General features: G+C 44.4%; 1 protein-coding gene across 1 annotated transcript in view; it reads left to right on the top strand.

Moving 5' to 3' along the window:
- Nucleotides 1-13,413, top strand: part of ryk (receptor like tyrosine kinase) — a 30,778-nt gene extending 17,365 nt beyond the window's left edge. The window contains exons 9-16 of the mRNA XM_061824605.1: nucleotides 618-743; nucleotides 2,807-2,893; nucleotides 3,200-3,269; nucleotides 3,785-3,917; nucleotides 7,079-7,188; nucleotides 7,270-7,429; nucleotides 10,051-10,187; nucleotides 11,798-13,413. Coding sequence (XP_061680589.1) covers nucleotides 618-743; nucleotides 2,807-2,893; nucleotides 3,200-3,269; nucleotides 3,785-3,917; nucleotides 7,079-7,188; nucleotides 7,270-7,429; nucleotides 10,051-10,187; nucleotides 11,798-11,909 — 935 coding nt within the window. The 3' untranslated portion in view covers nucleotides 11,910-13,413. The remainder of the gene's footprint in view (nucleotides 1-617; nucleotides 744-2,806; nucleotides 2,894-3,199; nucleotides 3,270-3,784; nucleotides 3,918-7,078; nucleotides 7,189-7,269; nucleotides 7,430-10,050; nucleotides 10,188-11,797) is intronic.

Below are 13,413 nucleotides of genomic sequence, written 5' to 3'. Positions count from 1 at the left end.
TGTTTGTTTTTTTTCTATGCGCCCGTATCTCAAAGTGTACTCCAGGTGCGTGCCTGTGAACGGTTACGACTTGGTCATGTTTACCTTGTTACAGTACGTGTATTATTTGGTGTAGACACTGCGGAGGTCATTCTTTTATGTTTTAGCCCTCAAGCCTTATTTGATTTAAGTAACATTTGTTTAATTTGGCTATTTTTTCAACACCCAGACCTAGTCTGTCATGTTTAAGAATTTCCAGTTTTTTTTTATTCATATTTATTTTTAAACCCTTTAAATTCAAGTTTGTTGGTACTGATTGTTTAAAAAAAAAAAAAAAAAAAAACTCCCCCATAAAAAAATCTATATTTTTTGACTGGTATTCACGGTCATTGGGGACAAACCGCTGTCACGTTTTGCAAAAATTTGCAAATGATTGACACTGTCTGAGGCGCCCGTGCGAAACAGGTCGGCCATCTTTGATAGCTAGCTATAGCAATAACAGGTAGAAAGGATAAAATACATATGTAGTGACACCATACCTTACATAATAAAGCCCGCTCAGCGGAAGGTCCTCCAGTAAATAGCCCAAGCCTTAAACATAGATTCCACCCCCGCCCCCCTCCCTCTTTTCCTTTCAGGCTTCCCATCGCTACGCATCGAGAAGAATGACCTGAGGAGCGTGACCCTCATGGAGGCCAAGGCCAAAGTCAAAGACATCGCCATCTCGCGGGAGAGGGTCACACTCCGGGATGTCCTGCATGAAGGTATTTCATGATTTTATTGTTATTATTATTATTATTATTATTTTTTTTTTTACTTTTCCCTCTTCAGACGGCAACATGACTAGAGATGGGACTTGAATACGAATTAAACGAATACAACTCCTTTATCGAAACTGTTTCGCAATACAATTCCTGACAATAGCTTATTGATTCTCACTGGGTGAGGGAATGAAATCGATTATCATTATGAACTATATTCCATATTCCTGTGTAATATCTTAAAATGACATAGAATTCATGGCAATTTTCTCTGCTCTTTTCTCCATTCATTGATGAAATGCGTTGATCTCCTGTCGTTGCAACTGTGCCAACCTTTTGCGTTGCCTCCATTTCGTCTCCGTTGTCCCGGCCGGCTGCTTTGGAGGCTGCTGAGTTTTGTCATGGAGCGAACAAGACTGTACTTCAGTCTGCTGGAGTTTGGCCCGCTTCGGTGGATTTAGTGTTCTTGCGATTCCCGAATGCTAACACAGCAGCTTGTGTCTGGAAACGCACGAACCCAACGTAAATATTTTTAATGTTACTGTTTTTTGATAAGCGCCGTTAGTAAATCCCGCTTGACTTTTTGGCGTCATCCCGAATGAACTCACTGTATCTGGACACGGAGGTTAGCTCGTAACTCTGCGTGCACAAAGTGGTGGATGCGACGACTGCCTGGAAGTTTCATAGTCCCTCCTTTAGTTGTAATTTGTAAATGTGAACTTATTTCCAAGTACGATGGTACATCGACTTACTGGTCATCCAGATTCCAAAGTTTTTGTACACTTGAATTTAGGTTTTTGTTTTTTTTTTTTTTTTTTGGGGGGGGGGGGGAATCCAAGCATGAAACAAAAAGTTACCTATTGTGGATGTGATCAAAAAGCTTTGAGACCCTCTTCCATTCTTACCTGCAAAATTGACTTGAATATTCATGGTTCAACACATGTAGATTCACCACTTTGTGAGGATGATCGGTTCAGAAAATGTGTGTATTTTCAAAATAAAACTAACACTTTTTTTTCGTTTCTATTTTTTTCCCCCTATTTTGGTCAGAGGGAACCAAACCCGCTTATCCTTGTTTTTGATATTTCCACACTTATTTTTTTTTTTTTCATTCATCCATCCATTTTCATAGCCGCTTGTCCTCACAAGGGTCGCGGGGAATGCTGAAGCCTATCCCAGCTGTCAACGGGCAGGAGGCGGGGTACACCCTGAACTGGTTGCCAGCCAATCGCAGTTCACTTGGAGACAAACAGCCGCACTCACAATCACACCTTGGGGCAATTTAGAGTGTCCAATTAATGTTGCATGTTTTTTGGGATGTCGGAAGAAAACGCAGTGCTCGGAGAAAACCCACGTAGGCACGGGGAGAACATGCAAACTCCACACAGGCAGGATGTGAGGCCAACGCTTGACCAGCTGTGCCGGCTTTTTTTTTTTTTTTCAATGCAATCATAATAGACATTAAATTTTCTGCAGATTTTTCTCTATTTGTGCTTGGGCCTGGTCCATATTCCCTGTGAATAGTGAAATGATTTTTAATCAGAAATTGTGCAATAAAGCTGAGCCTTGCAGTGCAAAGACTAATTATATGGCTGGCAATCAAAATAATAGTGTACTTTTTGCCGGTTTGCATGACAACACGCGAACAAAAAGAAGACTAACATTGCGTCGAAATTTGAAATCTTAGCGGGCTGCGAACGGGTGCGGACAAGCCCAGCGCGCACGTTCCAGGTGGGAGGGGAGGCGGTTGAACACTAACCCCGTTGTTGGGCCTGGCCGGCCTCAGGGCTTCGATGTTTTTCTAAACTTTACGTCTGCACTCTGTTTCCCAGCTCGTTGGAGTTCTTGCCTCGAGCGCTCCTCTTGACAGTTTAGACGACAGCAATGATGAATGCGCTCGCTCGGGATCTCCTCCCGCCGTGCGAGACGCTGAAATGTCTTTTTGCGCTCTGGCAGGATCTGCGGCCAAGGCGACAAAATGTTTTTAATCAGTGGCGTGACACGGCAATTAGCCCGGTGTGACATTTAAACTTAAAGCCACTGATTTTTTGTTTTGTGGGGGACAGGGACCTTTGGCCGCATCTTCCACGGCGTGCTGCTGGACGAAAAGGACCCCGCCAAGGAAAAGCCGGTCTTTGTGAAGACTGTGAAAGGTACCCACGCCTGCAAATGCTAAACAGGTTACATAAGTCGATGTTTCCCAACATTTATTGAGCCAAACCAGTTATTTCCTATTAAAAAATCGCAAGACACGCCACGGGAAAAAATGTCGCAAAAAATACCTGCACTCCTTAGAAAAAGTTCAGGATGAAACATGGATGCGCATAACATCGTCAAAGGCCAACAGAAGAAGGGTGACATTTTGAGTTCAGACACGTGGGAACTATGAAAAATGCATAACAAGCATTATTTTAAATAAGTGAGCGATTGAAGTGTGTCGTGTTCTGCCATGTTTGCAGATCACTCATCAGAGGTCCAGGTGACCATGATGTTGACCGAAAGCTGCAAGCTTCGTGGCCTCCATCACAGGTGAGCTGATTTTGCGGACCCATGACAGAAGGTGAACAAGAAGTCGCTCGTTTTAGGGCAGATTGGAGGGCTGCCAGGGTCACTATTTGAAGTATTTGGCTCTATATAAATAAGATTGAAGTGAGTTCATGTTGCGCAAAGTGAAAAATGTCATTCCTGGTATTGGAGTTGTGCTTTAAAAAAATAAATAGAATACAAAAATTTTTCCTGCTTTAAAAGCTCATGAAACAAGTCCACAGAGACGTTTACTAGGTGGGGGTATGTCCGGGATCTCTTCCCGTAGTGCCAGACACCTATTTTGAATTTCGCTTATATTACTTCAAACTATCCGGAGGAGTTAACTGTAACTGGACACATTTTGGCCGGCACCTTTTCCTCCACATGATGCCGAGGTTTCCTCTTCCCCTTCCCTCCGTTTAACGATGTTTTGCAACAAATCTTGCCAACATAACTTCTACCTAAAGAATTGGCCAACGACCGTGTAGTTGTGACACGTGTTTCCCTTCTCCTCGCAGAAACCTGCTACCCATCAGCCACGTGTGCACGGAAGAGGGCGAGAAACCGATGGTGCTGCTGCCCTTCATGGCCTGGGGCAACTTGAAGCTGTTCCTGCGCCAGTGCAAGCTCGCCGAGGCGAACAACCCGCAGGTGAGGCCACCTGGACTATAGAAAGCACACGTTGACTCTTTTTGAAAAAATATTTCCTGTCTCCAAAACTGCACACCGCACTCTCAGGAAGAAAATAATATTGTGGGATGTTTATGACGTGCTAGTATCTGCGGACATACCGTAATATCCGGACTATAGAGCGAACCAGATTATGAGCCTCACGCAGTACATTTTTAAAGGAAAAAGCATTTTGTACATACACAAGCCGCACCTGATTAAAAGCTGCATCTGCACACATTCAAACATGAGATATTTACAAAGAAAGACAGTACACAGAAAGAGTTTTGAAAGTTTTAATAATATACCTTAACTGTTCTTTCCAAACAGTGCCTGTGACGTGGCAATAACACAGCACCAACACCCTAGCACAGCGCTAACAGGGCCAGTTTAAAAAAAAAAAAACATACCAGTAAAAATCACTGCGATGCGGCAGTAACACAGCAGCAACACGCTAGCACAGAACTAGCAGGGCCAGTTAAAAAAAAACCCATAACGGTAAAAGTCACTGAGATGCGGCAGTAACACAGCAGCAACACGCTAGCACAGCGCTAACAGGGCCAGTTTAGAAAAAAAAAACATACCGGTAAAAATCAAGAGATGTGGCAGTAACACAGCAGCAACATACTAGCACGCGCTAAGAGGGCCGGTTAAAAAAAAAAAAACATACCGGTAAAAGACACTCCCTCGGCACATATATTCCACCGGTCTCATTCTTACCTTTTCTGCTCGAGTGTCCCCATGGGGCTGTTAGAAAAAAATGCACAAATTACCCGCATCACCGCATAAGCCACAGGGTTGAAAGCGTGTGGAAAAAGTCGCGCTTTATAGGCTGCAAATTACGGTAGTATCGTAGAATAAAGATCTACAGTATCACCACTGACATCACGGTGATATGTTTACTCGTGGGCGTAACGAGTGTATTAGTACATTGTTCATAAGCTTGACATCGGATAAATGCTCCAACAGCTTTATGGAAAGATGAGGAGGTGACACGTGCATGACACGTGCATAACACGTGGCGACTAGTTGGGCCTAGCTGTGTTACTAGTGCAGCACAGTCGCTTATTCGTAAGGTTTGATTGCATACTGTCAGCCAAAAGTGGCACTGACAGTGGAAAAAAAAAAAACATTACTTGAAAGACTAGTGTGCTGAGTTTTCTAGTAGTGGGGACAAAGAGCGTACTAGTACATTGAGATGAAGCTAGATATTAGGGATATTGAAAAATGAAAAAAAAAAAAAAAGCTCCAACAGCGCTGCCGCCTGATTTTCAGCTGCAGCATTTATTGCAACAGCGACGCCGTTTCTCCCACCGCTGCCAAAAGGCTCAAAATAATGAAGCTCCTTCAAACGAGCTTGTTTATCTCAGCGGCCCCGAAAGAGTTTTGATAAGGACGGCAAGCTCCATCTTGCAAATACGACATCTACGGAGCTGTTTGACGGAACCCCGCCCGCCAGGGTTGAAACGCGTACAAAAGGCCGATTGTCTCCACGCCGCCTGATCAGCTGCCACACATCTACAGTCGAAGCAACGTGAACCGCAGAACACACGGTGGGCCTTCTTCGGCCGGATTCGCACCTGATCTCGCGGCGTGCAAGATTTATTGCGAACCTTTAATAAGTGCTTTTCATCACGCCGAGTCGAGCTCGATCGTCATGTAAGATTGCGAAGCTGTTTTGGACAAAAACAAATGAGTAATTCTTCCCAAAGCAACGGTTGGGTGGGGGCAGGGGGGGGGGGTGTCAATAGATTTACATGCCGTAGTTCAAACTGCTGTCACACAAGACATCAGCACAGTGGAAATGATTTAGCAAATACAGCAACATAAATTAATTAAATTAAATTAATGTTTTTTGTTGTCAAATTTACAGGATAGTGGTTCCTTAAGATACAAAGTGATGAGGTTAGAGATTTTTTCTTTTTAAATATGAGCTGTTGTTCAGCAGAATACTCAGCTTTGAGATAGAAGTGCATGGTGGCTGCAAACGCAACTCCCCAGTTTAAGTTTGCTGTCAAAGTAGACCTAAAACACACAACTAATATATAGACCGTACCGTATGTGGCCAATTTGTGCATTTTTTCCAAGGGGGGCACTCGAGCGGAAAAGGTAAGAATGAGAGCGGCGGAATATATGTGTCGAGGAAGTGACTTTTACCGGTCTGGCCCTGTTAGCACAGCACGAGCGTTAGCGTTAAACTCTCTGTGTACTTTTTTTTTTCTCTTTCTTTGTAAATATCTTGCGTTGCAATGCGGGTCTGGTAGAATATATGTGCCAAGGAAGTGAATTTTACCGGCCCTGTTAGCGCTAGCGTTAGCGCTGTGCTAGCATGTTGCTGCTGTGTGTCTCAGAGATAATTACCGGTAAGTTTGATCTTAACCGCCCCTGTTAGCGTTAGCGCTAGCTTTAGCGCACCGTTAGCGTTAAACTCTTTCTTTCCACCGTGTTTTTTTGTAAATATCTCGTGTTTCAATGTGGGCACTTCCGGTTTTTACACAGCTGCGGCGTGTGTATGTACCAAAGGGTATTTCCTTTGCAAGTGTACTCTGTGAGGCTTGTAACCAGGTGCGCTCTGTAGGCCAATAATTATGGTACGCACGCATGGGTACGGTGATGTCTCTGTATGTAGGTGTGTTCTTTTAAGACGGTGTGATTTAGTGAGGGATGTCAGGAGCTGGAACTCAAGTTCCAGTTGGCTATTTTCCACGCAGCTAACGTCCGTCCCGTGCTCCTTGCAAGTGTTTTCATTTTGCATTTGTGTTTTGGGTAACTTGTTGCGTTCAATACACTGGGGGAAGCGCATCAGCGAATGTGGATTTTGATTTTTCTCCCGTCACTCGAGCACTCTGTGTCGGAAGCTCACTTGTAAGACAAATTTTGGCTCAGAACACAGAAAGCAACGGCTCGTACCTTCAAAAAGGAGAACATCGGGGCAATCTTTTTTAAGTCAAGGTACCACGGCAGTACAATGCCGGGCAGCTGAAAATGGAGTCACTCGGATGACCCTGTTCCGCAATATGCATTCCCATTTTTGACCCAAAAAGGAAACGAGGGCAACCTGACATCAAAAGTCACAGTCAGCGGCTACCGTGTGTTTCCTGCTCTCAAGCGTTGTCCTGCACCCGCCCTTCCCTTCCTGCCAGGCTATCTCACAGCAAGACCTGGTCTACATGGCCATCCAGATCGCGTGCGGAATGAGCTACCTGGCCCGCCGCGAGGTCATCCACAAAGACCTCGCTGCCAGGAACTGCGTGTAAGTGTCCGCCGCCGCCGCACCCTAAACCGACCTTCCCGTAAATGATTTCCCCTGAACCCGGCTCGGGCCTGCCGACAGCATCGACGACAACATGCAGGTGAAGATCACGGACAACGCCCTGGCCCGCGATCTGTTCCCCATGGACTACCACTGCCTGGGGGACAACGAGAACCGGCCCGTGCGCTGGATGGCCCTGGAGAGCTTGCTCGACAACGACTTTTCTAGTGCCAGCGATGTGGTAAGAACATTTTTGTGCTCACGGATTTCCCCACTGACCTGCACTGCTTTCACTAACAGCACGGCTGCAAATAGTGACAGCAGCTAATTTAGCGTTTTTGTTGCGAAAAATGAATCCCAATTTTTCACAGGAGCTGCATACCAAACACACCTGCGATAAGTTTCAATTTGCAATATAGAAACTTAACTTTCTTTCGGCTTGTCCCGTTGGGGGTCGCCACAGCGTGTCATCTCAGATGAACGCTCGTATTTGTTTGGCACAGTTTTTACGCCGTTCCACACGTTTAAACTTGTGACACCTCTCCTGCTGCCACTGTCTCTCTCACACAGATCTCCAAATAAGATCAGGAACACATGCTAACAGTGTATGACAATACTCGAATGTATATTCTGTATTATCTTAATCACACAGTATCTCTTCGAGAAGACCTCGATGATGCTCGGGATGTTGCCCCACGGCGTGGTTCTGCGCCGAAGGCACACAACTCTATCTTTGGAGTTGACTGTGTACTGTTAAATTCCTGTGTCGCTGATTTTAAAGCGATCACCTTCTTCTTTTCCTTTCGGCTTGTCCCGTTAGGGGTCGCCACAGCGTGTCATGTCAGATGAAGGCACATTTGTTTGGCACAGTTTTACGCCGGATGCCCTTCCTGACGCAACCCCTTCTGCATTTTAGCTGGGGAGAGCAGCTTACATCACCTGGTATTCCCGGGTGGTCTCCCATCCAAGTACTAACCGGGGCCAAACCCGCCCTGTGTACTTTAATCTGAATTTTGAGTTGCGTGCCTTCCGCGCCGTACCACGTTGTGCCACAAACATGCTGTGCTGCTGTGAGGTCTACAAAAAGAGAAGCAGCATGATTAAGAGCAAAAAGAAGCGGCAGAGACGCGCCCAAAACTGGACTAATGGATCAGAGAGAATATTCAGGATGCCTTTAAATAATCTTGTATATTCCGTTTGTATATGTTGCTGCTCCGCGTGTGTGTGAGAAATACCAGAACATCTTTGCTGATTTACATTAGCCCGTCTCTGGCATTTCACGTTACATTGTACGTTAGCGCTAAGCTAGTTAAACTTTCAGGACAAATGATTGGGTTGAGTTGAACATTTCGATGTTAGAAATATTCTTTGTTTATTTCCCGCGTTCCACCTTGAAGGTTCTGTGAATTCAGGTCATGTTGGGTCAAGGTGCAGGAATCCGCAGTCACGCCTTCGGCTCAAGTCAATCCAAACCCACCCCCACACATTCCTCTTATGGTCAGGCCGCCTGCTGGAAGCTCAAAACAGGCATCTGCCAAGGCCTGCTATTTAGCCAACAGCTGAGCTCCAGTCGAGGAGACGCTCCAAATTACACGCACACGGCATGACGCGTTTATGTTTTCCATACCCTGATTTGTTTGTCATTTCGTGCTGGAACACACCGGTCTTTCCTTCCTTTAATGAACATGTTGCTCCTTTGCATCATCCCTGTCCTAAATCCTCATTGACGTCTTAGAACGGGCCAAGAGGATGCGAGACTATCCAAATACTCACCAGCGATTGTACGTTTCCTAAAGGTAGTTTCGCTCACGGGCCCAAATGTATTCCGCGTCATCGTGCGCACTGGTGGCAGTGAATCACACATCAGCTTGTCCTCACACGCTTCGCCTCTCTCGGTTTCATAATACCAATTACACGCCGGCTGTTACCCAAAGTTCACTAACAGGTGTTTGGCATCGCCGGTTGGAAATGTACCAGCGTACACAACATTGTGGAGTGACCACATGTTTGTCAATTGTGGAAAAAAATTACCATCGTGGAGAAATGCACCAAAACGGAAGGACGTAAAGCTAATTTGACGAAGCATAGCTCTGTGGAACATAAAGATGGATGCACACAATGTTGTGGAGTGACCCCACATCAGATTCTCTTGGGGAAAATTAGCTTTTATGGAGGAATGTTAATCCACATCAAGAAACAAGACCAACTGGGTGGGGCAAAGTACGTGGTGTAACTCAGAAAGTTAACACGGACGCACAGTATTTGCACACATTGTGGAGCGACCGCACATCAGTCTCTTAAAAGAGAAATTGCCTGTCATGGAGAAAAACCAACATGAAATGAGGCAGGCTGGGCAAGACAAATTATTTTACCCCCCATAATACAAACGAGCTCGCATACGACGTTGTTCAACGGCTGCATGGAAACTACGACTAGGAAAATAAATCAGTGCCGTTGAAATAACGAGAGGTTTCCTAGCTTCAGACAACAAAAACATGGACGCTCACATTGTTGAGCAGCGACGTTAGTCTACTGTGAACGAAGAAATATTAATCCCATTAATAGTCCCACAAGGCGCTATTTTGGAAAAATGAAGCAATACGGCAAGAATTTAGGCAGACTGGACGGAACAGGTAAGTTGCGTCGCTACGCGGAAGATGGAAATAGACGCTCAAAACATTGTATGTATGTTGTGACCACTTGTCAGCATTTACAGGCGCAGGGGGCGTGACTATTAGAAAAATATTAATAAAAATCATTATACATAACAAAACTTTTTTTAAATGTAATTTGTATTTTTTCTTTTGTTTGAGTCTGTCTGATTTGAGATGTCCACAAATGCTTTCGATATTTTCCACACAGTGGGCTTTCGGCGTGACGCTGTGGGAGCTGATGACTCTGGGCCAGACGCCGTACGTGGACATCGACCCCTTCGAGATGTCGGCCTACCTGAAGGACGGATACAGGATAGCGCAGCCGATCAACTGTCCCGACGAACTGTACGTACCGATAATACACAAACGCCACCAGGGGAGGTCTTTTCTCAACATTTTTAAGAAATCTGCCTTTCATTTTTTTTCACTTGAACATGTGGATAGTCACCGCCATTTACTTTTCTACTTGACTCGTATTTTGCCTGAAAATGTTGCCAGGAATTTGTGTTGAACTCTAATCGTGGGAACTTTTTTTTCCCCCCCTGGAATCTCAGGCAAAAAAATGTTAATGGAGTTTTTTAAATTTTTCTTAGTGTTGGATAATTTTACCAGGATATATATATATATATATATATATATATTTAAAAAAAAATATATATATATATAATATATATATATATATTATATATATATATATATATATATATATATATTTATTTTACTTTTAAGGTATGTTATACGAATATGTTTAACAACGGCAACATACCGTCATTTCCGGCCTGATTATAAGCCTCACCCGGTACATTTGTAAAGGAAATACCAATTGACCCTAACCCACACCTGTGTATAAGCCGCAAGTGCCCACAGTGAAACACGAGATATTTACAAAGACAGTACACAGAAAGTTTTCAAAGTTTTAATGCCTTAGCTTAGCTTGACATAGCAACAACACGGTAGCACAAACAGGGCTGGTTAAAAACACACCAAAAAAAAAACCAGTAAAAAAAAAAAAAAGAAAAAAGATCCTGGTAAAATGATCCAACACTAAGAAAAATTTAGCTTCAGCTACCAAGTAGCAACACGGTAGCGCAGCACTAACAGGGCCGGTTAAAAAAAAAAAACATACTGGTAAAAATCACTGAGACACGGCAATAACACAGCGCTAACGTTAGCACAGCGCTAACAGGGCTGGTGAAAAAAAAAAACATACTGGTGGGGGGGGGGGGAACAGCCACGGCAGCTACCAAGTAGCAACGCGGTAGCGCAGCCCTAACAGGGCCGGTTAAAAAAAACATACTGGTAAAAATCACTGAGCCACGGTAGTAACACAGCAGCAACACGCTAGCGCGGTGCTAACAGGGCCGGTTTAATTAAAAAAAAAAAAAAGCGGTAAAAGTCACTTCCTCTATAGTCCACCAATTTCACTCGAGTGCCCTGTTGCAGCCGTTAGAAAAAAAATGCACAACTTAGCCGCATCACCACTTTAGCCGCAAGCACGTGAAAAAAGTCGCGGCTTATCGGCCGGAAATGACAGTAATTGTTTTACACCCTTTTTGATTTACCAGAAAGTGTTGAACTTCTCACTTTTAGACTTTGAGGCATCTTTTTCTGCAATGTTGGTTTTATATATATATTGTTTATTTATGTATTTATTTATTTCTACTTATAAGGCAAAAACGTTGCTAGGGCTCCATTTTTTTTTTTTTTTTTTTGCCTTTTCAGGTATTTTTCTCCAGGAAATGTTTTTTTGGTGGGCTTTCCGCTTTATCCCGACACTGCTCGCGTGTTTTGACTAAAACGAAAGCGGTGCGTTTTTTCCCCTGCGAAGTACAAAAGGTGATGAAGCGACTGTTCCAAAATATTCCAGACCACTGACTGAAACGCGCCGCCGTCACTTCCTTTTGCGCGCGCCCCCAAATTGCCGTCTTCCCTCCTCCGCCGTGTTTGTGTTGCAGGTTCGCCGTCATGGCGTGCTGCTGGGCTCTGGACCCCGAGGAGAGACCGAAGTTCCAGCAGCTGGTCCAGTGCCTCACCGAGTTTCACGCCGCCTTGGGGGCTTACGTGTGAAAGCCTCGCCGATCCGACTCGTGCCTTACCAAAGAAAACCAAACGGAGGCTTGTGACTTTTTTTTTTTTCATTTTTGTACAGTTATTAGCTTTTTACATCATAGCAAGTATTTTTCCATAGAATGTTTTTTTTTTTTTTTTCCACTTGAGGACTCTCCCGTTGGGGAATTTTTTCCACTGACATTGACGTGTCGTGTTTTAAAGGCACTTCAGCGTTAGCTTCACTTGTGTATGTACAGTACTGTAACGCCGTTAAGATGCAACTAGGCCGGTACGACAGCGAGAAACCTTTGCCGAATTTTCTTCTGCTTCCGTCATCAACATTCAACATCTGACTGCCGCACTGGGGACTCGGGGCGGGGACAAATTCAACACGGCGACCCTCAGGGTTTAGTGTCGAGGCACCGTCTGTTTGCACGGTTATTCCGCAGTTTTGTGAAAGACCGTTCCAAAAAAAAAGCCACATAAAAGTCGGCATTATTTCGACTTTTTCCGTGTCGGGAGGTAGTGACAGAGGCGGGACGCCAACCGTGTAAAAGATCCTTCTGCAGTGTCAAACGAAGGCCGTTGAAATGTAAAATGTTTTTCTGACATCGAATGGGGACAACAAGAGTCACCTGAATTTTCACTTTTCTGGAGATTGCATCAGTGACGGACGGGATGCCGTAAATTTGCACGACTAGTTTGTTGGGTTCTCTAAAAAATATTGGGACACACCTTGAAACTTTTTACCAGAATCTGCGTTTTATATAACACAGGGGTGTCAAACTCGTTTTGTCGTGCACCGCATTGTACTTGCGGTTTTCCTCAATGGGCCGTTATGGCTGTGAAACGATAAAAATCTTTAACCGCCCAATCATATTTACACACGAAATTTATGAACTAGTTTTGGAATCAGTAATCAAGGGTAACGGGTTTTTCCAACTATTGTTTGGTAACACAAAAAATGTTTGTAATATCTCAACGTTATCATTTATGATAGGACAATTAGAGATTTTGGTCCAGGCTTGAACAAAAAAAAAAAAAAAATCTGGGAAGTTGATACACGTGATTTGCCCCCGCGGGCCACATAAAATCATGCGGCGGGCCGGATCTCGCCCCCCGGGCCTTGAGTTTGACACCTCGGATGTAACCCATTGACTGTTTAAGAAAAAAAAAAATCACTGGGACGAAATAATTGTACACCTTCAGAGGTAGTAGCGGAGCCCTCACAGACAGATTACGGTTTTACTCAATGGTGGGACAATAATGTGTGTTTGTGTGCATTTAGTTTGCAGGGTTCTGTGTGAAAACGTGCAGAAAAATTCCGGATTTCCCGTTACGGCTCTGATGCGGGTTACTAGGCAGGACGTCTCCATGGAAGAGGTCGTTGCCGGTAAAAGCTAGGATTTTTTTCCCCCATGTCGCAGTTCCGTGACGGTTGACCAAGCAATATTCCGCCTTCGGGGGTAGTAGTCAGAGCCACAGCGGATGTGACGGCATTAATTTGATAAGTTCTGTGTAC

Source organism: Syngnathoides biaculeatus, chromosome 7 (genome assembly GCF_019802595.1).
Source record: "Syngnathoides biaculeatus isolate LvHL_M chromosome 7, ASM1980259v1, whole genome shotgun sequence".
Classification (NCBI taxonomy): domain Eukaryota; kingdom Metazoa; phylum Chordata; class Actinopteri; order Syngnathiformes; family Syngnathidae; genus Syngnathoides; species Syngnathoides biaculeatus.
Note: the sequence above shows the minus strand (reverse complement) of the source record. Positions and strands in the feature narration are given on the sequence as shown.